At 36.4% G+C, this 23,989-nt stretch overlaps 1 protein-coding gene across 1 annotated transcript in view; it reads right to left on the bottom strand.

The window, feature by feature from the left end:
* Positions 1–23,322, bottom strand: part of ZMYM6 (zinc finger MYM-type containing 6) — a 47,774-nt gene extending 24,452 nt beyond the window's left edge. The window contains exons 1-13 of the mRNA XM_007950404.2: positions 23,209–23,322; positions 15,849–15,933; positions 15,126–15,375; positions 10,925–11,099; positions 10,625–10,816; positions 9,140–9,290; positions 7,458–7,573; positions 6,270–6,545; positions 5,951–6,101; positions 4,946–5,118; positions 3,461–3,608; positions 1,766–1,906; positions 13–53 (exon numbers count right to left, since the gene is read on the bottom strand). Of these exons, the coding sequence (XP_007948595.1) occupies positions 13–53; positions 1,766–1,906; positions 3,461–3,608; positions 4,946–5,118; positions 5,951–6,101; positions 6,270–6,545; positions 7,458–7,573; positions 9,140–9,290; positions 10,625–10,816; positions 10,925–11,099; positions 15,126–15,375; positions 15,849–15,933; positions 23,209–23,301 (1,992 nt within the window). The 5' untranslated portion in view covers positions 23,302–23,322. The remainder of the gene's footprint in view (positions 1–12; positions 54–1,765; positions 1,907–3,460; positions 3,609–4,945; positions 5,119–5,950; positions 6,102–6,269; positions 6,546–7,457; positions 7,574–9,139; positions 9,291–10,624; positions 10,817–10,924; positions 11,100–15,125; positions 15,376–15,848; positions 15,934–23,208) is intronic.
* Between the last annotated feature and the right edge of the window lie 667 nt (positions 23,323–23,989).

The raw sequence follows: 23,989 nt of genomic DNA, 5'->3' as shown, positions 1-23,989 counted from the left end.
AATAAAACTTACATCTTCAATGATGATCTTGGCTGCCTCTTTAGTAACTGTACCTGTTATAAAAGTAAAACATACATTATCCCTAGAATATATAGAAGTAAACACTGAAACTTATTTCCTATCAGTACATTAAAAAAATAAGTCCGAATGTTACTTTAGTCTAAGGTGTTCTATAGTCTGGAACATAATTTCTCAAAAACTGGTCCAATGAAACCCTGAATCAATACTTCCCGGGGTGCTTAATAAAGATAAGGTTTGTGGAATCCAGCTGAGTCCTACAATATTAGAATCTCTGATCGTAAAGGACCAGGTATATTAAAATCATTTGGGCTTTTCAAAAAAAAAACAACTATACATACTACTTCCTTTACACCCATGCCACCCTGCTTGTTACCCACTTCCCTTAGAGACAGAAGGGCATTCTTCCTCATGTAAATGTAATGAAAGATATTACTGAGGAGAACTAAAGGTGATCTCTGCCTTAAATTTTGTTGCTCACTTCCCTTCCTTACTAATAAATGTCCTTTGTGGCATTTTCCCCCCAGGATACAGCACTTTTGTTTGCACTAAAAACCTGTTCGTGCATGTATCCTTTCTCCTCAGTGATTTTCTTAATCGTGTCTGAGAACTCATCTGCTGCCTCTTGGTCAGCAGAAGCTACTTCTCCAGTTATTTTGGCACTTTTTAAGCCAAGCCTTTTTCTAAAATTATCAAATCATCCTTCGATGGCATTAAATTCTCCAGCTTCAGATCCTTCCCCTTCCTTTGGCTTTAAGTTGTCACATAATGACTTTCCTTTTTCGCAAATCATATTAGAGTCTATAGATATGCCTCTCTTACAGCAATCCTGCACTGATATAAAAGCTGTATTTTCAACATGAGATAAAAGGGTATTTCGCAAAAAATGCAAAAATTTTCATGCCTCCTGGCATAGCTGCAGTGATGGCTTCATGAATTTCCTTTTCTTTTTATACGATGGTCATTATGCTGGATTCATAGATCTTGAAATGGCAGGCAACTGCAGCTGCAGACCTCAATCTGTGGTACATATCAAGCAATTTAACTTTTTTTTCATAATGTCAGCACTTCCAGCATCACTAGTGGCACTTTGTATGGTTACTATGGTGTTATTCAAGGTTACAGCATTTCATTAAACATGATGAAAAATACACAAGAACTGTGTGCAATTTCTTTTTACTGTTAATATGCAATTTACTGGAGAGATGAACTGCTCACATGGAAATTATTTGTGTTATGGTGCTATAAGTGGATACCAGCAACACTTGAGCTCACTGCAATAGCAACAGGAGGTGGCTACAAAATTATTACAGTAGTGCTCCAGTTAATTTTATGCACTTAACAATTTAATACTGCATTTTTATGTTTGCCTACATTTCTCTATTAGAATGGCATTGTGTATGGTCTGTAAGTGTGTATGTGAAGTTTGATCAATTTTAACTCTTTATAATTTGTGTATATTTTTTGGTAATACTGATAAAATAGACTAATATTTAAATATATTTTAATGCACTCATGACATTACTTTTTCTTAATGTTTTCAGTATTTCTAAGCTCTGCGGTTCATCTGCAAGTTTTTCAAATTGTCCTAAGTCTCCAAAAAAATTTTCTAATATATTTATTGAAAAAGTACATGTATAAGTGAACCCATACAGTTTAAACCTGTATTGTTCAAGGGTCTACTGCACTTAGACTAGACAATGCTCATCTCTGTAATCTAGCCAAATACTTTTATATCAAGTCATACCTTTTAAAACACTGTTAGTATTCCCTGTGGGCTCTGCAATAGATACTTTTGCCAGTGACACCACATTAGTTATAACTGGTGTTGAATTCATCCTTGAAGAAAGGGGCTCCATCGAAGCAGTTTGTGCCTTAGAAATATTTACTGATTAAAATAAACAAAAAGATAAGGCCCAGTATAAACAAAAGAGTGACACCAGAAAGTCCTATTTAACAACTAGATTTTCAAGAAGCAATGCAAATATCTAACTCTGTAATGTTGGCTGAGAGACTGATCAGATTAGTGAACTGTTAAAAATACAGGTATTAACTTCAGGATTAACTGGGTTTTTTCTATTAGTAAATATTAAAACTTACATCTACATTTGCTTCAAATAAAAATTCAACATGAAAATTTTTATAAGTAAGTTGATGAAGTAGCTGTCCATTCACATATGAACAACGGTTTTTCTTAACCCACAATTATAGAATGAAAATTGTGCCACTAACTTGACTGATCCCAGGTAATGGATGGATAACACAAAAAATTAGCACAAGGCAAATATGATTAAAACCCCACCAAATCAAACCAACTGCTACTGAGTTGATGCTGACTCATGGCGACCCTATAGAACAGAGTAGAACTGCCCCCCCAAAATTTCCAAGGCTATAAATCTATATGGAAAGAGATTGCCTCACCTTTGTCCCACAGAACAGCTGGTGGGTTCAAATTGTTGACCTCTTGGTTAGTAGCTGTATACTTTAATTACTGTGTCACCCAAACATACTGCCATCCAGTTGGTTTTGACTCATATCAACACCCAATGGGTTTACAGGCCTGTAAATCTTTATGGAAGCATATTGCCTCATTTTTCTCCTGCAGAGCTGCTGATGGATTTGATCAGCTAACCTTTTGGTTAGCAGTCAAATGCTTTAACCACAGTGCCACCAGAGCTCTTTATACATGATTATGGTGAAGATTAATAAGGCCAGATCTCAAGGAATCAGATCATGTAGATTCAGTCCTCAATTAGGAATCAACACTCAAAGCTTTGATCAGAGAATATAATATCAGTTGTTTTTAATCTAATACTCAAAGAGAAAAGCACTTCTTAGAGGAGTTGCTTTACTGATACACCACATATATCTACTCACCTGGATTCTCTAACCACATGAGCTGTCCTACTTGCAAAACTATCTCATTCTTAGCCAGGAAAAACTTTGTTACCCATGAAGAATTGCTCGACTTTATTTTTTGTGATATAATTAATGCACTGTTGTTTTTTCCCTTAGCTACTAGCAAGCTATGAATCAAATCTTATACGAGTGACAGTAAATATATTAGCTTATTTATATCTTCCCTCTTTCTTTACCCTGATTTTCTATTTTTATTTCTAGTATACTAAATAGTATATACCCTTATTTATAAGTTATTTATGTACAGGTACGTTCAAGCAAAAGCAATGAAATCTAACATTTCTATAAAACTTAGCCCTTAAACATTTATTGATAACTTGGTATGTTTGATTATGATGGTAGAAAGCATCAGGATTAATATTCTCTCAAGGACCATCTTTAAGAATTTTTAAAGGAAAATGTAATCAAGTTCAGGCTGTTTGAACCCATTAAATTTTTTTTTAATTACATTATGTACAACTGTATGTGCTGATGGTAATCCTAACACCGACATAAAGATCCTATCATCTAAGTTTAATTTTACCTTTATTCTGTGAAAGAGGGTCATTTGTAATTTGCTGATGACAAAACTCGATGACACAGAACAGGTTACAGAAATATTTGATGTTGCCTCGCCATTTTATGGATTCACTTAGCTTACCCTGTCGTTTACAGCCATCACATTTTGCCATCTGAGAAAGAAATGAAAGGATTGGCATCAAACCATAAAAAATAACATTAATTATAAAACTAGAAGGCACTATGAAAAGAGAATACACAAGTCAGCTGAGACCACAAAATATAAGGTTCCTACCTTAAAATTATTTGTGTGTGTGTGTGTGTGTACGTATGTATACTATTACTGGTTTCATTAGAAACCAAAACCAAACCCACTGCCATCAAGTCAGTTCTGACTCACAGTGACAAAGAAGAATTGCCTCAACCCTATGAGACAGAATAGACCTGCCCCATGGGGTTTCCGAGGCTATAATCTTTAGGGAAGCAGACTGCTTCATCTTTCTCCTCCAGAGCATCTGGTGAGTTCAAACTGTCAGTCTTTCAGTTAGCAGCCGAGTGCTTTAACCATTGCAACACCAGAGCTCCTTTGTTTCATTATAGATGCCCTAAAATGAGAGGCTATAAAAGTTGTTTTCCTTTTTTCAAAATTACTGATTAGAGAAACAAAAGATAGGTTCTATTTTAAAAAGGTTAAGAGGCAGCACATTTCAGGAGAAAGGATATGGACTTTGGAGTCATACCAACTTCGATTCTTTCAACAAATATCGAGCAAAGCATCCTGTCTTAAGCAATGGTCACACAGTGTCAGAAAAGACACAGGCCCTCCCCTCAAAAAGATTATGTATTGGGGGTGAGGTAGAGAGTGTAAGAAGTGCTATCTAGCTTTGTCACTTTCTAGCTTCCTCAAGAGGCACGTCAATATCTCTGAACCTCATTCCTTTATTTATAAACTGATGATAATACATGTGGTTCTCGGGATTGTGGTAAGGATTAAATGAAGTAACACTTTTAATTTAACACTTTTAATAGAGCATAGTACATACAACAGAGGTTCAGTTAATTGTAGCTATCATTGTTAGCCTTTTAAAAAGGTAATTTTTTTTTTTAAAAGGAGGCTGGTCAGTCATCTCATCTGTAAAATGAAAACAGGTCCAACTTCAAATTCCTCAGAATAACCTTCTGAATGAGAGAATAACTTAAGGCAAAACAACTACGTAAAGTTCTAACTTGGAAGGTCTCAAAGCTATACATAAGGTCAATGTGCCTTTACAGAAAGAAAAAAATAAAAGGAACATATCTTCAAACAATAACAAAGCCTCGAGAAATCCTACTCTCTTTGCCCCAAAGATTTCATGTTTATATGCAATACAATTTTGCTACGGAAGTCCTCGACTTAATTTCATTTATCCAGGTCTAAATATGAAATTTTTCTTTACTTAGTTTGAACATATTTTAAATAGAAAATAATCTGCTTTAATTTGAGAAAACCAAAGAAGTTTATCACATTTACCTGATAAAACAGAACTGTAAACTTGGACATGCAATCTTCACAACAAAACTCTTCTAACTTGCCCTCCAATCGATTTTCTATCAAATTAGGGGATGTCTGTGAACAGTAACTGCACATCTTACAATAGTTTCTCCATCGTTCTCCAAAGTCACGTGCAGAGAGAGATTTGCAAACTGAAAATAGGAAGGGATGAAAGAAATACAAAATTCATATTAACGTAAGGTAATAAAATGAGTTTAGTGCCTAAGGCATTTGATTGCTAACCAGAAGGCTGGCAGTTCCTTCCTTGGAAGGAAGACTGGGCAATCAACTTACATAGAGATACTGCCTAGGAAACTCAAGGAGGGGTAGCCATGAGTCAAATCAACTCAACAGGAATGAGTTTGATTTTTGGTTTGATGGTATTAGATAACAATTTTAAGTGGATTTCTAGATACTTGATACAGAATTATTTCCCTCTAGGTTAAAGGACAATCTCTATATTCACAAAACAAACTCATAACACTTTTTAAATACACTTAAACATTAAGCAATTTGTACTAAAAATCATAGGTATGAAAGCTGAGAGCAGCAATCGCTTAAGTACCCACTTTACAAATGGATACAAAAACAAATAATCTCTGAAGTCACAGCTAAACTTATGAAGAGTTTTTCTACACTAGCGTCATTGGTCTAATCATATTTTGATAGTTTTTCTTTATTGAGATTATTGTGACATTTAAAGGGATAGACCTTAAAGTGAATTATGTATACAATTCAATATAAAAAGATTTGAATATTATATACATATTATACCTAATAAAACAAAAACTACTTAAAAATAATTGTGGATTAACAGTCCAAGTTATCATGAATGGATGACCAAAATAAAAACCAATGAATAAGTTATAAAATGAACAAAACATCTAATAATGAATTAGGAGAATGAAAATACTCGTGTCACATCATGAAACATCATGTGACTGCTTCTTAACAATGCTCTGTGGGTAAAACCGAACTTTTTACCTTCACTACAGAATGGCTTGTCAACCCCTGAGAATCGCACAGTCTCCTTTATAATTTTCTGAAGCTTACAGTAGTCACACATTGCCACAACTTTATTTTTCTTTTTATATTCATCAGAACAAGTCTTGCCACAAAAAAGAAACATTTTACCCTGCAGAGAGATTAACATTCATTAAGGTCTAATAAAATGGTTGTTTTATCTTTAAGAAATCCATTGTCTTCATTTTCAAAGCAAACTGAGTGACTGACAAAAATGAAAGGACAAAAATGTTTCTACTGGATAAGTTTATAATCAATCCCTTTCATGATCTCTCTTTACCTTGTAGAAAAGCAGCTCTGGTTTTGTGGCAAACAGATGGTTACAGTGCTGACACTTGAGTTTAGAAACTTTATGGGTTAAAGCAACTTGCTGGGATTGTTCAGCAAGAGGCTGGAGACTGGCTGCAGCAGAGCCACTGATGGAGCTGGGGGAAACGGCTGAGGTGTTACCTCCTCCTGTTGATACTGCTGAACCTGTGGGCGAGCTTACAACCACTTGGCCCTGAGAGGGGGGCACTGCTGAAGAGTTTGGTCCTTTTGGCTTGTTAAATACATTCTGAAAGGACACAAATAAGACAAAGATTTTATCAAGTGAGTGAGTGAGTAATACTGCCTCGGAAACCCAAGGAGGGGTCGCTATGAGTCAGGGCTGACTCGACGGCACATAACAACAACAACAACAAGTAATCTTCATTTTCTTACTTTAGTAAATTGTAATGCCCCAACAAACATTTTTCTTGAAGATTTTTATAAGGTCATCCACAGACAATCTTTAAATGGCAACAAGATTGAAATGGAATAGAAAGACTGAGAGATATAACATGAAAAGGTTCAGGACTTAAAAAAGAAAAAAAGTCAAGGACTGCAATTTATGCTTTCCAAAAATCTTTAGCAAATGCCTCTAGTAGTTTAAGAGTAGACCTCTTCTTTTCCCCAAAATATCCCTCTAGCTACACTCTCATCGGGAGCTCTGGTAGCATAGTGCCTAAGGCATATGACTGCTAATCAGAAGGCTGGCAGTTGAAACCCACCAGCCACTCCTTGGAAGGAAGATGGGGCTATCTACTTCTGTAGTGATACTGCCTCAGAAACCCAAGGAGGGGTCGCCATGAGTTGGGTCCAACTCAACGGCACATAACAACAACAACACACTCTCATCACCAACCAGCCCGATGGCTCTGAAGAGCACAGTGGATTCCACCGATCTCTTTCTCTCTGGTGAGGGAGAGTGCCAAGGGAGAAAGTCAGAGGAAGAGAGTAGTCTAGTCAAGGACCCTTAATAAGGAAGAAAGCTCTGAGGCCCAACACCTGAGCTCAGACATTTTATGGAAATGGTCATTCAGATGCAAGTTGAACAGAATTTTTTAAGTTAACAATAAAGTTTAGAAGTAGAGACCTTCAGTGCTTAAAATTCTGCCAAAGGTTAATACCAAGACAAATGGAGGGGTAAAATACTATGACATCATACCTGGAAAGCTACCACACAACTGGAGCTGCAGAAGCTGTATATAGTTCCATTTGACATGGCTAGGTGATACTGAGGAATTGCTGAGGTTTTACAACTATGACATGCAACCTGGACACCTTAGTGACAAAAAAATAAAAAACAATGAGTAAGTTATAAAATGAACAAAATATTCAATAATAAATTAGGAGAATGAAAATATCAAATACTCAGTATTACAAAAAAAAAATTTAAGGAATTTTACATTAGTCTATAAATCTAAAAAATACTGAAACATGTGGTGGAACATGGGATATCATTGTTGATGTCAGATGGATCTTGGCTGAAAGCAGAGAATACCAGAAAGATGTTTATCTGTGTTTTATTGACTATGCAAAGGCATTCGACTTTGTGGATCATAACAAATTATGGATACCATTGTAAAGAATGGGAATTCCAGAACACTTAATTGTGCTCATAAAAAACCTGTACACAGACCAAGAGGGAGCTGTCTGAACAGAACAAGGGTATATTACGTGGATTAAAATCAGGAAAGGTGTGTATCAAGGTTGTATCTTTTTACCATACTTATTCAATCTTTATGCTGAAAAAATGGTCCAAGAAGCTGGACTATATGAACAAGAACACAGCATCAGGATTGCAGGAACACTCATTAACAACCTGCAATATGCAGATAACACAACTTTGCTTGGTGAAAGCAAAGAAGACTTGAAGCACTTACTGATGAAAATCAAAGAGTATAGCTTTAAGTATGGATTACACTTAAACATTAAGAAAACAGAAATCCTCACAACTGGACCAATAAGCACAGCATGATAAACAGAGAAAATATTGAAGTTGCCAAGAATTTCATTTTATTTGGCTACACAATTAAAGGCCATGGAAGCTGCAGTCAAAAAATTATAGGACATTATTGCACTGGGAAAATCTGCTGCAAAAGAACTGTTTCAAGTGTTAAAAAGCAAAGACATCGTTTTGAGAACTAACGTGCACCTGACCCAAGCTATGCTATTTTCAACTGCCTTATATGTGTGTGAAAGCTGGACATTGAATAAGGAAAACTGAAGAACTGATGTCTTTGAATTACTGGCAAAGAATATTAAATATACCATGGATTGACAGAAAAACTAACTAATCTGTATTGGAAGAAGCACAACCAGTATGATCCTCAGAAAAGAGGATGACAAGACTTTGTCTCACGTACTTTGGACATGTTATCAGGAGGGACCAGTCCCTGGAGGACATCCTGCTTAGTAAAGTAGAGAGTCAGAGAAAAAAAGGAAGACCCTCAACAAGATAGACTGACACAATGGCTGCAGCAGCGGGCTCAAACATACCAATGACTGTGATGATGTCACAGAACCAGGCAGTATTTTGTTCTGTTACAAATACTGTTATTTATAGGGTCATTATGAGTTGGAACCAACTCAACAACACCTAAGAACAACAAATAACTACAACTAATCTGAACTAAGTCCCACACATAGAAAATAACTTGGAATTTATACATGCTTTTTCTTTCTTTTCACATATGAAAATATAAAATATATCAATAGATAAATTTTTTTAAAAAAATTATATCAGTCTTGGATTTTTATCTAACCATACAGATAAATCTGATTTATAGCAGAATGAAAGAAAAAGCATTGCATTTTTCTTCAGTAGTTACTAAATCTAAACATTACCTGAAGAAATAACTGTCTTAACTCTGTAAGCAGATAAACAATTAATAGAACAGAAAAGCTCTGTTTTTCCTGAGTCATTCGTGGTCTCAATCATTTCAGCTGAGGGCCTCAATGATTTCCCCAGTGCATATGGAGGAGTTTGGGCTGAATTCTGTTAAGAAAATAAAATACCATGAGATGCTGCATGCAAGCATACACATGTACATTTTGTTTACAAAAGAAATGAAAAGCTACCCATAACCATAGTCTTTTATTGACTGTGATATGTGAGGCCTCACCACATATCAGATTTTTTTGGGGATATGGGAAAAGTAAGTTTAGGTGATAACAAAACGTAAACTGAAGAAAATTACTAACTTCTCAGATAGACACATTAACAACAAATCACAGTAGAAGTAAAGAATTAGGTAGTCACAACAGACTTTTCTCATCCCAAATAACTAGAGAAATCTAGGTGATCTATCAACCAAAGGGCCTCCTCAGCACAGACCTGGAAATCAATTTCTAGGATGGAGTCTACTACCTTTCAAGATACTTAATTTTCAATACTCTTTTTGCCAAGAGGCATATTAGGAGATCATATAGGATTGTCTGCTTTTCAAATTGAATATCTTAATAAAATTTGCCTGCAAGCTCATTTATGTTTTAAGAAATAATGACTACCATTTATATAAATTGCCAACAGCATCACATGAGTGCTTACCATGGACCAAGTCTTCTGGTAAGCAATACCTGTATACTTTATCACAGAATGCTTTCAACAATATATACTAGTTGCCAAGTGGATTTCAACACACAGTGATCCATGTTGTCAGAACAGAATCGTGAGCCATAGAGTTTTTAATGGCTAATTTTTTGGAAGTAGATCCCCAAGCTTTTCTTCTGAGACACTTCTGGGTGGACTCAAACCTGCAACCTTTCGGTTTGCAGCTCAACCCATTAATTGTTTGTACCACCCAAGTATCCTTAACAATACAGTGAGGTACTTAAACAAATTTTACTTAAAACCTTTTAACAAAAAAAAAACAGAAGAAGTAGGAGTCAAACTTATTTCATCTGACTCTAAAGTTCAGATTCCTAGCCACTACACATACTGCCAATGACCAAAATATAAGGTTTCTCAATAAGAAATTATATGCTCCCTTTAGAGTCACTAATTTTTATCATGTTTTAATTCTTAGTCATAGTTTATTTACATTATGGAGTTTTCTTCGCTACCTATATATCACAAAATAATTTATTCTCACAGTAAATCATGAATTTATGAATTGTTGGCTATGAAGGGAACCTTTTAAAAGTGATCTAGTTTACCTATATCATCTTACTACCAAATCATCTCTTACGGTATTAGAATCTATTCCATTTGTCTGGAGGGAAATCACATACCAGTATCAGCTAATGGGAAGTGCCCACACTTTAATTTTGCATTTCATCTTTGTGCAGCCAACTCAGAAGAAAGCCTAAACTATATGCAAAAAGACTTACCTGCTTGTATGCTGTGACACTTGTTGAACTAAAAACCTTCTGGGACTGGTAAGGACCAGCACTACTATAGCAATAGCTCCCACAGTTCTCACAACAGTTCATGGTAAGGTTGTTGGTAGAGTGAAATTTTGAAAAACAGGCATCACTACAAAGACCATGTACCACATTTTGATATTTGACTTCAAATCGAATCTAGGAAATAAAAATAATAATAATTGCACACACATACAAGATAAGCATAGCCAGTTAAAAATCTCTAATCTTTGAACAGAATGCCAACAGAGGCAAAAAGTGACTTACATCAGCATTCTTCTGACATATACTGCACTTAGTTGAAATGCTATTGGTATATATGGTAACAACAGGTTTTTTCTTTAGCTCATAAGAAGACAGGCATGATTGGCTGCAGAAATCTTTGCTAGGAGAGCAATTTTCAAATCGGGTTGTTATCAAATCCTTTGGATTTAAAATGTCTCTAAAAATAAACAACAAAAGCCAAAATGAAAGATGTTCATCCCAATTGTAATTTCTTCCTCTTTATGAGCTAAAATAACTGCATTTAGTAGGGGCAGCTATTGTATGGTAGAAAATGGCCCTGGATAAGGCATCTGAAAAACCTGGGTTTGATGATTAGTTCTGTAATTTATCAGCTGAGTGGCAATGAGTGAGACAATTACTGTCTCAATTTCCTCATGTATAAAATGGGGTTTATAATAACTAATTCATAGCTGTATTGAGGGAGAATTATATTTAAAATATAGCCAGGCAGATGCTCATGAGAAAAACAGTGAGGCTTCTAGTTCCAAGTAAGTTTCATCTGCTGAAGCCAAAGGGACTAGATTCTGTGGCCATTCCACAATTCCAAACCACAAGACACTTGTCCTACTAGCCAGCAACTGCCAAGAACAGGAACACGCATGAGACAAGGACTTAAACATTAAAACTTTACAATGCAAAATTTGAGAAAAGATGAACAACTGAAAGTTAATGTAAAAATCAGCATGATGTTTAAAACTTAGCTATAAATGAAGAGATCAAAGAAACATGACAAAATGGGCTATTAGGGCTTGATACCAGAAAGAAAATGCAAACAATAATTTGACACAAATAATTTAATGGTTCTGTAAGATTCCCAGGGTGATTCTATAAAAGCTAATTGGTGTAATAAACACTGATAGCAATGCCTGGGTATAAATGCAGGCTAAGTGTTGCCATTCTTCTGACAAGTATAAAGACTGGAGAAATTAGTCATTAATTAAAGACACTATCACAGGCCACAAAGTAAATAATAATAATGGCAATAATATTATATACTACAATAAAAACAATGCCAGACATTCTTTTAAGGGTGTTATTCAAAATTATCCAATTTAGGTATAAGAAAAACTCTATGAGGTAAGTAGTATTATAATTCCCATTTTATAGACGAGGAGACTGAATCAGAAACAGCTTTTTAAACTCATATAGTTGGTACTGAAGCCAGAATACAAATCCATGCAGTATGATTCTAGAGTCCATGGAGTCAACTATAATGCCTCTTATCTTGTACCTTTATTGTATAGGACTGTTCCATCATAAATTATAAAAAATAACAAGTACCTCAATTTCCTAAAACTCACCTAACCTTAAAAATACGAAACTGCATATCAGAAACCAAGTGGTTATGCTCATACACAGATGAAACATTACTTTTGAAAAGTGATCGTTCTACTAAAAACTGAGCAAATAAAACTTTTTATTTCATAAGCTGAATCTTCCAGTGGTATAATATACATATAAGTAAACCAATGAGGATGACTTTTTAATGAAAAGTTGTACACATAAATATAAATGGACCTAAATAAGTATTGTATCTTACTATTTATCATAGAAAAACCACATCTCTTCTAAGAACAACAACATGATTTAAAACATTATTTCTAAATTTTCTTTTAATTTATAGGAACCACAAGAATAACTTTTTAATTTTATAGTTAAATTTTGAGTTGCAAAACTCAAATTCATCTCAGCTTATATGACTATGAGACCAGAAGAACTAGATGGTGCCCGGCTACCACTGTCAACCAATTAGAGGGGGATCTATGTAGGAGATCCTAGATAGAGAGGGAGAACAATGTGGAACAAAACTCAAAATCATTTGGAAAAATAAAGGGGGGAAGAGGGGAGACCAGGTTTGTTTGTCTGAGAGAGCCTGGTGGAACCACTAAGACTATGGTCCCTAGCTGCCCTTCAGGTCTGGAATTGAACCCACACGTGTGGCTTCCAGCCAAACAAAAGACAGGCTTATGAGTTGAACATTACCTGAGGTACACTCCCTGCAGAGAACAATGATGGGAGAAAGAAGGGTTGTTTATGCACAGGGTGATAGTTCAGGGAGGAGGAGTCCATGGAAGGATGGACACAGGGAAGAGGTAACTATTGGGAGGAAGTGGGAGGGGAGCTGTCACATTGGGGTAAATTGTAGTCAATGTCATGAGACAACGTGTGTGTGAACTGCTGTATGGAAAGTGAACTTGCTCTGTAAACTTTCACCCAAATCACAGACACACACACAAAACCCTCAAACTCATGATGAAAAGAGATTTATCACCTAACCTTGCCTAAAAAATGTTTCACAGGCTCAGAAGGCAATGCCAAATAAAGAAATTCTTAAGAATTTAATAACAACAGAATTATGGTTTAAAAAAAGTTGCTGAAAGAGTGACTACTTTTAAAAGAACAACATGCATTTCAATTCATAAGTCATACTATATTCTTTAAAATTTAATTCATATTATTTTGATAGCTGTATTTTCTAAAAAAGAAATTTACTCTATAAGATTAGTTTTATGACATAAAAGTTAAAGTATTAGAAAAGCATTTTAGAACAAAACTTAAAATATAAAAAATTATTTTTCCTTTTTAGTTGGAGATTTCTATTTTAGCAGAATCTACTTTTAGATACATAAGTCCTCAAGAGACGAAGCAGATAAAGAAATGATCGTCTATCTCCAAAGGCAAAATAAACTAAAACAAAACCAAACTCATTGACATCAAGTCAACTGCAGCTCCTAATAACCTTACAGGACAGAGTAGAACTCCCCCTACAGGGTTTCCAAGGCTGTAAATCTTCACAGAAGCAGACTGCCACATCTCTCTCCCACAGAGCAGCTGGTAGGTTCCAAATGCCAACCTCTCAGGTAGCAGTCGAGCACTTAACCACTGCACCATTAGGGCTCCTCTACTGAGCCACGAGGAACTCTGGTAGCATAGTGGCTAAGGCACTTGACGCTAACCAGAAGGCTGGTGGTTCAAACCCACCAGCCACTCCTCGGAAGGAAGATGGGACAATCTACTTGCGTAGCGATACTGCCTCGGCAACCCAAGGAGCGGTCGCTATGAGTTGGGTCTGACTCGACAGCACATAACAACAACAACAACAACACTGAGCCACGAGGGCTCCTTAAAGGCAAAATAGGGACCCATAAATTATGTTACATATACATAATATTAGGAGCACTGGTGGCATAGTGCCTAAGGCATGTGACTCCTAACCAGAAGGTTGGCAGCTCAAACCCACCAGCCACTCCACAGTAGGAAGACTGGGCAAACTACTTCCGTAAAGATTTACCACCTCGGAAACCCAAAGGGGGTCGCTGTGAGTCGGAATCAACTTGATGGCAGTAGGTTTAGTTTTTTGGTTTTATACATGATATTAATTTTGTTATTAACAGGATCCAATTTATTAATCATTTACTATGTGCTAGGCTCTGTGCTAACATAGTTTCATTAAAATCCCAGCAGATAGATACTATTTACAGTAGGCTTAGAAAAGTTAAATACAAGGTTGCACGCAGTTAATAAGTGACAGAATTACAATTCAGAATCAAGCTCTTAACCTTTCCTGTTCTACATTAGTGACTATTGACAGCATACCATATTCCTGGAATTACACTGTCAAACAGGCAAAATTTTCTAAATTCCTCAAACATCCTAAGGTACAGAAAGGTTTATGTAGTTCCATGGCTGTTTCTTCCTTTCTCTTCATTGTAATTGTTGTAATGAGGCAACAAGGACCCCAAAAGTTCACAAGGAGATTAAAAGTAAACACCTACTTTTGTGACCATTTAGAGTCTTTATCTTTTTAAAAAAATTAAACCTATTATTATAAGGGTGACTTTATTTTATTCTATACCTCAACTACTTTCAAAATAATTGTTAAATAATTTTAAATGATTGTTGTCTACAGTTAGAGGATAACTGGGTGATCCTGTAATTATCACAAATGGTTTGTTATTTCTTTCCATAGTAAAATTTAAACTGAGATAGAAAAACAGTTTAGGTAATACTTCTAAGCCTGAGTCACTTATTTAATGCTGCAAAACTTCAGCGTTTACAAATTTCTCAATTAGCTAAACACCTATTTCACTGAAATGTGTTAGATTTAAAGTAACGATAGCATGTTTAAACTAAACTATATACACAAAATAAGTAAAAGGGGATGTAGTTAAGAATTTTATACTTCAAGCAATTTGTGCAGGTTTTCTTGGGAGGAGGTGGTAGGCAGACAGGTGAAGAATATCCGGTGATGCACCTTGTAGAGCAAAAAAGCTGCGTAGATCCTGTCCTATGATATGCAGTTTGCCCCTTATAAAGCATTTTTTTACAACCAGAACAAAAAACCTGAATAGCCGTGGCTGGAACTGAAGGAAGTAATACATTTGGGCCAGATGATGCAAGAGAAAGCTGAAAGCTTGGGGTCAACTGTTGGGCTATAAAAAAAAAACAAGAAGGGGGAAAAAAAGTTATATTAACAGAAATACATATACATTCTCTCTTTTTCTAGGATAAAGTTCCTCAGTCTTGAAATCCAGTATTAATGAAGCAATAAGAATTCCAAATAAGAGGTTTCAAGCTTTATTTTTTAGTCCATAACCCATAGTAAGAACTATGTTTTACATTATAATCCAGGAGACACATACATACATTTGCATATTTATGTATTTAATTTAGTAACTGAAACAGAGTTTTCATGAAACAATGCATTACCTTACTACATGCACTGCACTCTGATATCCTGATCTATTTCATTGTTTAAAATGCTGCTCAAGACCAGCTATCTGCAATGTGTAAAACACTACTCTAAATGAAGAGAAAGACTTCCATAAGGAGGTACTTTCCCTCAATGCTACTAGTCAGAATAAAAAAATGTTAACTGTAATTAACTTATAGTTTTATTCCTTACCAAGATGACTGTCACTGACTGAAAACACTGCACTAATTTTCAATTCACTTTCTTGAGTTTTCGGCTGTTGTGTACATTCATACTCCTTCAAAAAGAGAGAGAGAAATGAATACAGTGTAGCTAAGTGAACTAGAAATTCAGGCAAAAAAATTATTCTATCATATTCACCTTCTCTACATTCTACCACTAATCACCTTCAAATACCTCAAAAGCCAAAATTTGCAAAATAGATTAGGTTTAATCTTTACAAAGAGGATCTTGTAGAATCTTGGACACTCCTCTGTAATAGTTTTATTTACTTTTCAAGTGTAATCCTAGATAATATGTGTGGTTTGGATGAAAGTTTACAGAGCAACAATTTACCTTTTATTTCATGACATTGGTTGCAATTCCCTCAATGTAATAGCACTCTTCCCACTTGCTCCCTGGGTTCCCCATTTCCATTCTTCTTTCTTTTCTGTCCCTTCCTGCCTTCTGAGCTTTGTTTTTGTTCAAATGCTAACCTTCTGGTCTCGTGCTGTACAGTTGATTGATTTGCGCAGTACGTTCCTCATAGATGTTACTGTACACCTTATAAGCCCAGTTTATTGACTGGCTGAAAGTTGAGCCAGAGAGGTGAGTTTGGTTCCATGCCTGAAGAGTGTTCAAGGGCGACTGTTTCAGGGGTTCCACAAGTCTCTATTTGACTAGTAAACCTGGTCTTTTTTATGACTTTGAATTTTGTTCTATACTTTTCTCCCACTCTGTCCAGGACCTTCCATTGTAATTCCAATCAGAACAGTAGCTAGCCACCAACTAGTTCTTCTGCTCTCAGGCTAGTGGAGGCTGTGGTTCCCATGGTCCATTAGTCCGCTGGACTCACTGTTACCCTGAGTCCTTGATTTTATTCACTATTCTTTGCTCCAGATGGTGAGTGAACAGTGGTTGCATGTTAGATGGCCAAATGCAAGCTTTTAAGACTCTTTCTTACTCACCAAAGGAGGATGCAGAATACTGTCTTTGTGGACTAGATTATGCCAATTGACCTAGATGTCCCCTGAGACTATGGTTTAAGCCCCCAAAGCTGAATATATTCTTTAAAATTTATTTTAAGATAAACTGTAAGCATGAGAGAAATGTTTTTCTAAAACAACCTGTCTAGAAAAGGACTGTCCTTTACCCTGAGATTCTAACTATCCTTCTCCCCATCCCTTTTTATTGATTGGTGTGTGTGTGTGTGTGTGTGTGTGTGTCAAAATGGTCTTATATGTTTCAAATAAAAAGTTTTAAGAAAAATTTATTGAAACAATGGTTATCACCAATACATGGTAGCTGTATTTTTAATTTCCCTATATTTAGCAAAATAAGTGACTGACAACCTGGCTACCACTGCTGACCTCTCTGAAAGGGATCACAACAGGGAATCCTAGATAGGGTGGGATAAAAATGTGGAATGAAACTCAAAAAAAAAAAAAGACCACACTTACTGGTCTGATGAAGACTAATGAAACCCCAGAAACTAGGGTCCTCAGATACCAAGCCTGCAATCCAACTTATCCCCATGACTCAACTTTCAGCCACACAAGAGATGATCTATAAGGTGAATAGTAATACCAGGAAGGTATATACTCCCTGGAACCAACCACCCATACGGATCAAGAGGGCAGCATTTGCTCAGTTATAAAGCTCAGAAGGCAAGAAGGAATAGCAAGGAAGGACAAATGGAAACAGTAAACATAGGGAGGAAGTGCAGAGAGTGCTATTACATTATGTATAAATTGTTGAATGGAAAACCAATTGGCACTATAAACTTTCACCCAAATCACAAGAAAAAATAAAAAAAATTAGTAATAGTAAGTGACCAACAGCCCTATGTTCGTTACCAAAGTTACTTTTGAAATTTCTTTGGACTATTAAATGCCAAACACATTAGGAACCACAGCATTAATTCAGCCCTTCCCATGATGTACAATATAGCACCAAACAAGTTGCTACCTATAAGGTAGGAAGTACTGTACTCTTTTTTAATAGATGATGTAAGTGAGGCTTAATGATGCTCAGTAACTTGCCCAAGGTCACAAAGACACTAAGTGCAGAGCTGAGAATCAAACTCACGTCCCTCTGTTCTAAATCTATACTATCTTCCTCACAGACAAACAAACACAATATAATTGCTATAATGAATTCAAACCTGGCTCCTAAGCAAAATTAAGGTCCTTTGTTGTAGTCTCTCCCATTTCTGTTCTCTCATAGCATTTATCATAATACACAGTCTTATATTTATTTAAATGAAAATTTGTTTAATGTCTAAGACACACACACATACACAAACAAAACTGCAGCCTTAAGTGGGCAGGGACCATATCTGTTTTTTCACCTCTGCGTACCCAACACCCAGCATAGTCAACAAAACACAACAAATAAGACTATGAGCTCTGACAGCAAACAGAAGCAGATATAATCGTGGCTCTAAAACAAGAAGTTATTCAACCTTTCTTAGTTTCAGTTTCCTTATCTGTAAAAGAAAAGATAACAATATTTCCTAACTCACAGAACTGTTATTATGGGTTAAATGATTTAATACAAATAAAGTACATAGCATGATGCTTTACATGTTGCCAGGTAAACATATGCACACAAAAATGCTAGCTCTTACTTTATTTTTATAATTATGGCATTTAATAAATATTTGTTGAGTGAGTGAAATTCAAGTCCATCCAACCCAAAGCAGCCATTTTTAAACATTATACTTACGTAAGAATCCCTAGGTGGTGCGATTGGTTAAGCACTTGACTACCTGCTGACAGTTCAAACCTACCCACAGGCACCTTGGGAGAGAGGCCTGGAAATCTGCTTCCAAAAGGTCACAGCCTTGAAAACCCTAATGAGTAGTTCTACTCTGCACACATGGGACTGCCAGGAGCAGAAGATGGCAGCTAATAACAATATACTGAAATAACAATGTATACTGGCATCTGCAAAAAGAGGAGGAAATTAAAAGTACCTCCTTCAACTTACCAAAAAGAATACTTAAGATTCAACAAAAAAATTACTTGTCTTCTTATCAATCTCTACTATTTTTCTAATATGCCTATTACGTTTCCCTGGTCAGTTTCTTTTATTTCACAAAGCAACTGTTCAAAACCTTCATCACTCACAAGCTTCCAACCACCTACTTCCTATCTATACCATGTCTCGGGAGCTCTGGTAGCATAGCGGCTAAGACACTTGCCTGCTAACCAGACGGCTGGCGGTTCAAACCCACCAGCCACTCCTCAGAAGGAAGGTTGGGCAATCCTACTTCCGTAGTGGTACTGCCTCGGAAACCCAAGGAGGGGTCGCTATGAGTCGGGGCCGACTCGACGGCACATAACAACAACCATGTCTCAGTAAGTAAAAAGCAACTAAGCAAAAACTCCCTCAACATCCTGATTCTCCCTCTATCGTACCTACATTCAGAAGCAAACTGTCCTCCTGTCTTAGAGAAAAAAGCAACCTTCTTAGCAGTCACTGTTTGTCCTCAAGTCCTTTCTGACACATGGCACCCTTCATGATCATTAATAAGTTGTGAGTCCATGGTTGTGGCTCTTGTATCAGTATCTCTCATTGAGAGTTACCCTCATTTTTGCTGACCCTCCATTGTACCAATGATTCCACTGCCTTTTGGTTCTGTAACTTCAATTTACTACTTTATATTTCTTCTGAAAACAATGTTAACTAGCACAGTTAGCATCCTGGTTAAAGGTTTGGGCTCTTAAATCAGACAGCTTGGATTTAAATCCTGGCTCAACCATTTATGTGCCAGCTTTGCGACCTTTAGCAAATTAGTATCTGTCTCAGTTTCTTCATCTGTGAAGTGGGAACTGTAACAGTATTTTCCTCTTAGGGCTGTAAGCATCAAATAGATTAATATATGTAAATTCTTTAGAACAGCATTCAATAAGTGCTATGAACTACAATAAGCAGCAATGAAAATTCAATGAACAAATAAATGAGAGATCAACTCTAACTTTAATATCCAGAACATACCCGCAGTATATAAAAAACACTAAACATTTTCAGTTTCTTTTCTCCTACTTTCCTATAAAGGAGCCCTGATGGCTTAGTATGGAGGCTTGGTGGTATAGCAGTTAAGTGCTCTGGTTGCTAACCAAAAGGCTGGAGTTTTGAATCCACCAGCCTCTCTGAGAGAGAAAAATGTGGCAATCTGCTTCCATAAAGAGTACAGCCTTGAAAACACTATGGAGCAGTTCTACTCTGTCCTGTGGGTGGCTGTGAGTTGGAATCAGCTCAATGGCAATGTGTTTTTATTTTCTAATATTTAAATGAGACTCATCAATCAATACAACATGGAAAACAGCACACATAATTTGTTCAGTTGGCTTTTCTATCATACTCCACATCCTCAATCATCAAAAATTATAGCCTATTCACCTTAAAGCATTAATAAAACCAAAGAGAACTGAGAAGGTCCCTATGCACTTAAATTTATAATCTAAGCTATTTTATCACAATTTTTATATTTAGAAAGAATATTCAATTAACTCATAGCACAACATTTATTAAATTTATATACTACAGACAAGGTATAATGGAAGAAATATTAGACCTGAAATCAGAAAAAACGGTTTTATATTCAGCTTTACCATGGGACTTTGGTAAAGTCATGTATTCCCTCAGGCTCAGTTTCCTCATCTGTAAAAGACAGGTTCTTTTATTCCAATTACTGAACATGTACTTTATGCCAGTCATTGTGCTAGGAATCAGGGATTCAAGTCAAAGAACACTAGTCTCGGACTTCAGATTGCAGACTAACGTATGAATGTATGGGAGGAGGTAGGAAGGAAGGAAGAGGAATGGTAGGGTTAGCATGATCAGTAAGGAAATAAACTTCACTAACCTGTAGATGTGATAATAAAAGTGAACACAATGTACAACCAAGAAACAGAGAATGGTTAATTCTACCTGTGAAGGACAGTTAATTTGTATTTTAAAAGAGGCAAAAATTTTTGCCAGGCTACCTAGTTTAGGTTACCACCGGTAGAAGAAATAGTATGTACAAAGGCAAGGAAATAAAACTCAACAGAATATACACCTTTGAATGAACTACAAACAGCTTGAGGTAACACGGAACTGAAAGGTAAGAATGATGAGTGATGATACTGAAGAGGGAAACAAGGGCCTAAACAAAGATTATCTTGGACATCCCACTAAAATTTATGCTTGTCACACAGGAAAAGAAAAGATGTTTAAAGGAGGGGTCACTATGTGTCGGATACAACTTGACAGCAGTGCCTCTTGCATTTATAATAAGATTTATAAAGAGTACAATGGCATTATTATATCATAGTTTAGTGGAGTATGTGACTGAAGGAAGGAGGATGAGTAAAAAAGTATCTTAACAGTCCTGATGAGAAGTAATAAAATAGGGATGGAAACAAAGAGAGGGATTCAAACAATACTTGAAAGGTAAAATCCAGAAAACTTGGTATACAAATGGTTACTTCTGGCAGAGGAAGAGGAAGAATCCACCATCTGGAGAGAAAAGTGTCACAGAAGCCATTATCTCCCACCCCACATCCTGTTGATAATACATCAGAACTCTTCTCAACAGTACTCCAGTTAGCATGAAGTTGACGAGAGAGATGAAGCTTCTGTCATCCCAGCATCTAAAATGATGATGCTACCTTTGAGATGATATGAGAAATAAAGTTATGCTTGCTTTTGCTTACGCAATAAGTTAATAACTACAAAGGATAAAACAAAAGAACTATCCAAGAGTTTCTTGACAAAACAACTAACTGGTTTCTCCACATTGACCTCCATGTTGTTCAATCTGGGTCCTACCAGGATAGCCAGAATGATCTTTCAAAAAAAAACCTATTTATCTTACTTTCCCACTTAAAGCCCTACAATGGCTTCCCATTGCTCTCAGGACTGACACCAAAATATTATACAGGCAAGCCCTGTATAATGTAACCCTGAAAGACCTATAGAGAATGATCACAAAAGCAGGACAGCATAGGCTCTGTAACCTGACTACCTGAGTTTCAATTCAGCCTTTGCCATTTACTAGCTATAATTAGGGGTAAACTGCTTAATCTTTGTACCTTGGTTTCCTCATCTATAAAATGGGGATAACAATATGATTATGAGAATGGTGTCTGGAATGTTATAAAACCAAAACCAAACCCACTGCCATCGAGTTGATTCCAATTCATAGTGACACTATAGGAGAGCGTAGAACCGCCCCCCCATGGGGTTTCCAATGCTGTAACCTTTATGGAAGCAGACTGCCATATCTTTCTCCCACAGTTTGGCTTGTGGATTCGATCCATCAACCTTTTGGTTAGCAGTTGAGCGCTTAACAACTGCACTAACAGAGATCCTGTAACCACATATAATGTTACAAATAAGAAATTTAGAATAGCACATTTAATGGCATAGTATATACTATGCATCAATATATAAGTTTTTACATATCTTGTATCGTTATTGTTATCATCATAATCATCACTACCATTTGTTCCAGGCTCGCTGCACTTGCAGTTCTTCAAAAGAACCATGCATCTTTCCAATTTCAGGGCTTTCCTACACACAGTTCCCTTGCCCAGAACATTGTCTTCCATACTGTTTGCCTAGTTAATTCACTCTTCATAATTCTGCTCACAAGTCCTTTCCTCAGGAAAATGTTTCCTTGTCCCCCAACCAAAATTAGGTCAGATCCCCCGTATTAAGCTCTTCTTCTAAAACACTGGTTGTAGTTAGTAATTATATATACCATTTGATCATTACTTACGTGATGTCTATCTCCCCTATTAACCTAGAAGCTCTATGAGGTAAGGGATTAAGTTGGTTTCAATCACCAAAGGGTTTGGTATAAAACAAAACCTGCTGCCATTGAGTCAATTTCAACTCACAGCAAAATCTACAGGGTTTCCAAGCCTGTAAATCTTCTTGGAAGTAGATTGCCTTGTTTTCCTCCCACACAGCTGCTAGTTGGTTTGAACTGCCAACCTTCTGGATAGCAGCCAAATACCTTACCCACTGCACCACCATGCTCCTCAGAGCCTGCCACAGAGTAGAAGACATATATTTATAAAGTAAAAGGAAACTACTATAAGATACAAGAGAATTTATTAAAATGCTAACTATGGGGAAAAATAGTAAATTCACATTACTTTCTTTTTACAAAAAGAAATATCATATAGTTACCAATTTTTTTTTTTTTTTTTTATTCAAAGAGCAGAAAATCAGTTAACTCGTCTAATAAGGAAAAATCAGTTAGGTTGTTTTACAATCCAAAACTGCCCAAGTAAAACTTTCAAGTCACTTTTCAATACAGAAAAGAAGAAATTAAAAAAAAAGATGAAATTCTTACTTGAGCGTTGTCAGGTTCTTCTTTAATTCTGTCCACAAAGCCCTGCTGTGGTGCCACCGCTTTGTCACATTCACCATCTGAAGGTTCTTTCATTCTAATTTTTGGTGTAAATGAATTCCCTTAAAACTAATAGATTTCTTCTTAGTAATGAACAGCTGTACTCCTAAAACAAAACATAAAGGATTGGTACTCAAGTTTATCCCTCCATTCCCTTAATTAATACTTTTGTGTTGTGCACAAGGTTTTAGCCCTGACCATTTGAAAAACAATTCTTCTGGGGCTTTGACTAACTCTCTTCTTTCTTCCTGCCACCTTCACCTTAGTAGGCAGTCTTCCAGCAACAGCTCCCATTCCCCCAATAACTTTAAAGACAAACCACTCTGGTCTTTTACACGTCAAAGGTTGCTGGCAGGAACAGACTAGCAGACCAAGACATAAGAGAAAGATCCCAAGGTCTGAGAGCAAAGAACCCAGTAAGAGTTTCTGACACCATGAGATCAGTACTTGGAGGTCTACCTCAGATTTTATCTCAAAGTGGGGCATATCAGCCTCCACACCCCCATGTCTAACTCAAGCTTTACCTGGCGGCCTGTCCATAAGGGCTCCATTCTTGGTCTGATGACAGATCAGAAATTAAGATGCCATCACAATTTACCAATACGCCCTTACTTTAAAGTACATCACTTGCACTTGCCAGGATCTCCATAGGGGCCAATGCCCAGCCCTGTCCACGAGCCAGCCTCTCTGTGCTCTGTTTCACAGTCACCTTCCTATTAACTAT

The sequence above is a fragment of the Orycteropus afer genome, unplaced genomic scaffold (assembly GCF_000298275.1).
Source record: "Orycteropus afer afer isolate SDZICR_OR568_19922 unplaced genomic scaffold, OryAfe1.0 scaffold00272, whole genome shotgun sequence".
In the NCBI taxonomy this organism is placed as follows: domain Eukaryota; kingdom Metazoa; phylum Chordata; class Mammalia; order Tubulidentata; family Orycteropodidae; genus Orycteropus; species Orycteropus afer.
Note: the sequence above shows the minus strand (reverse complement) of the source record. Positions and strands in the feature narration are given on the sequence as shown.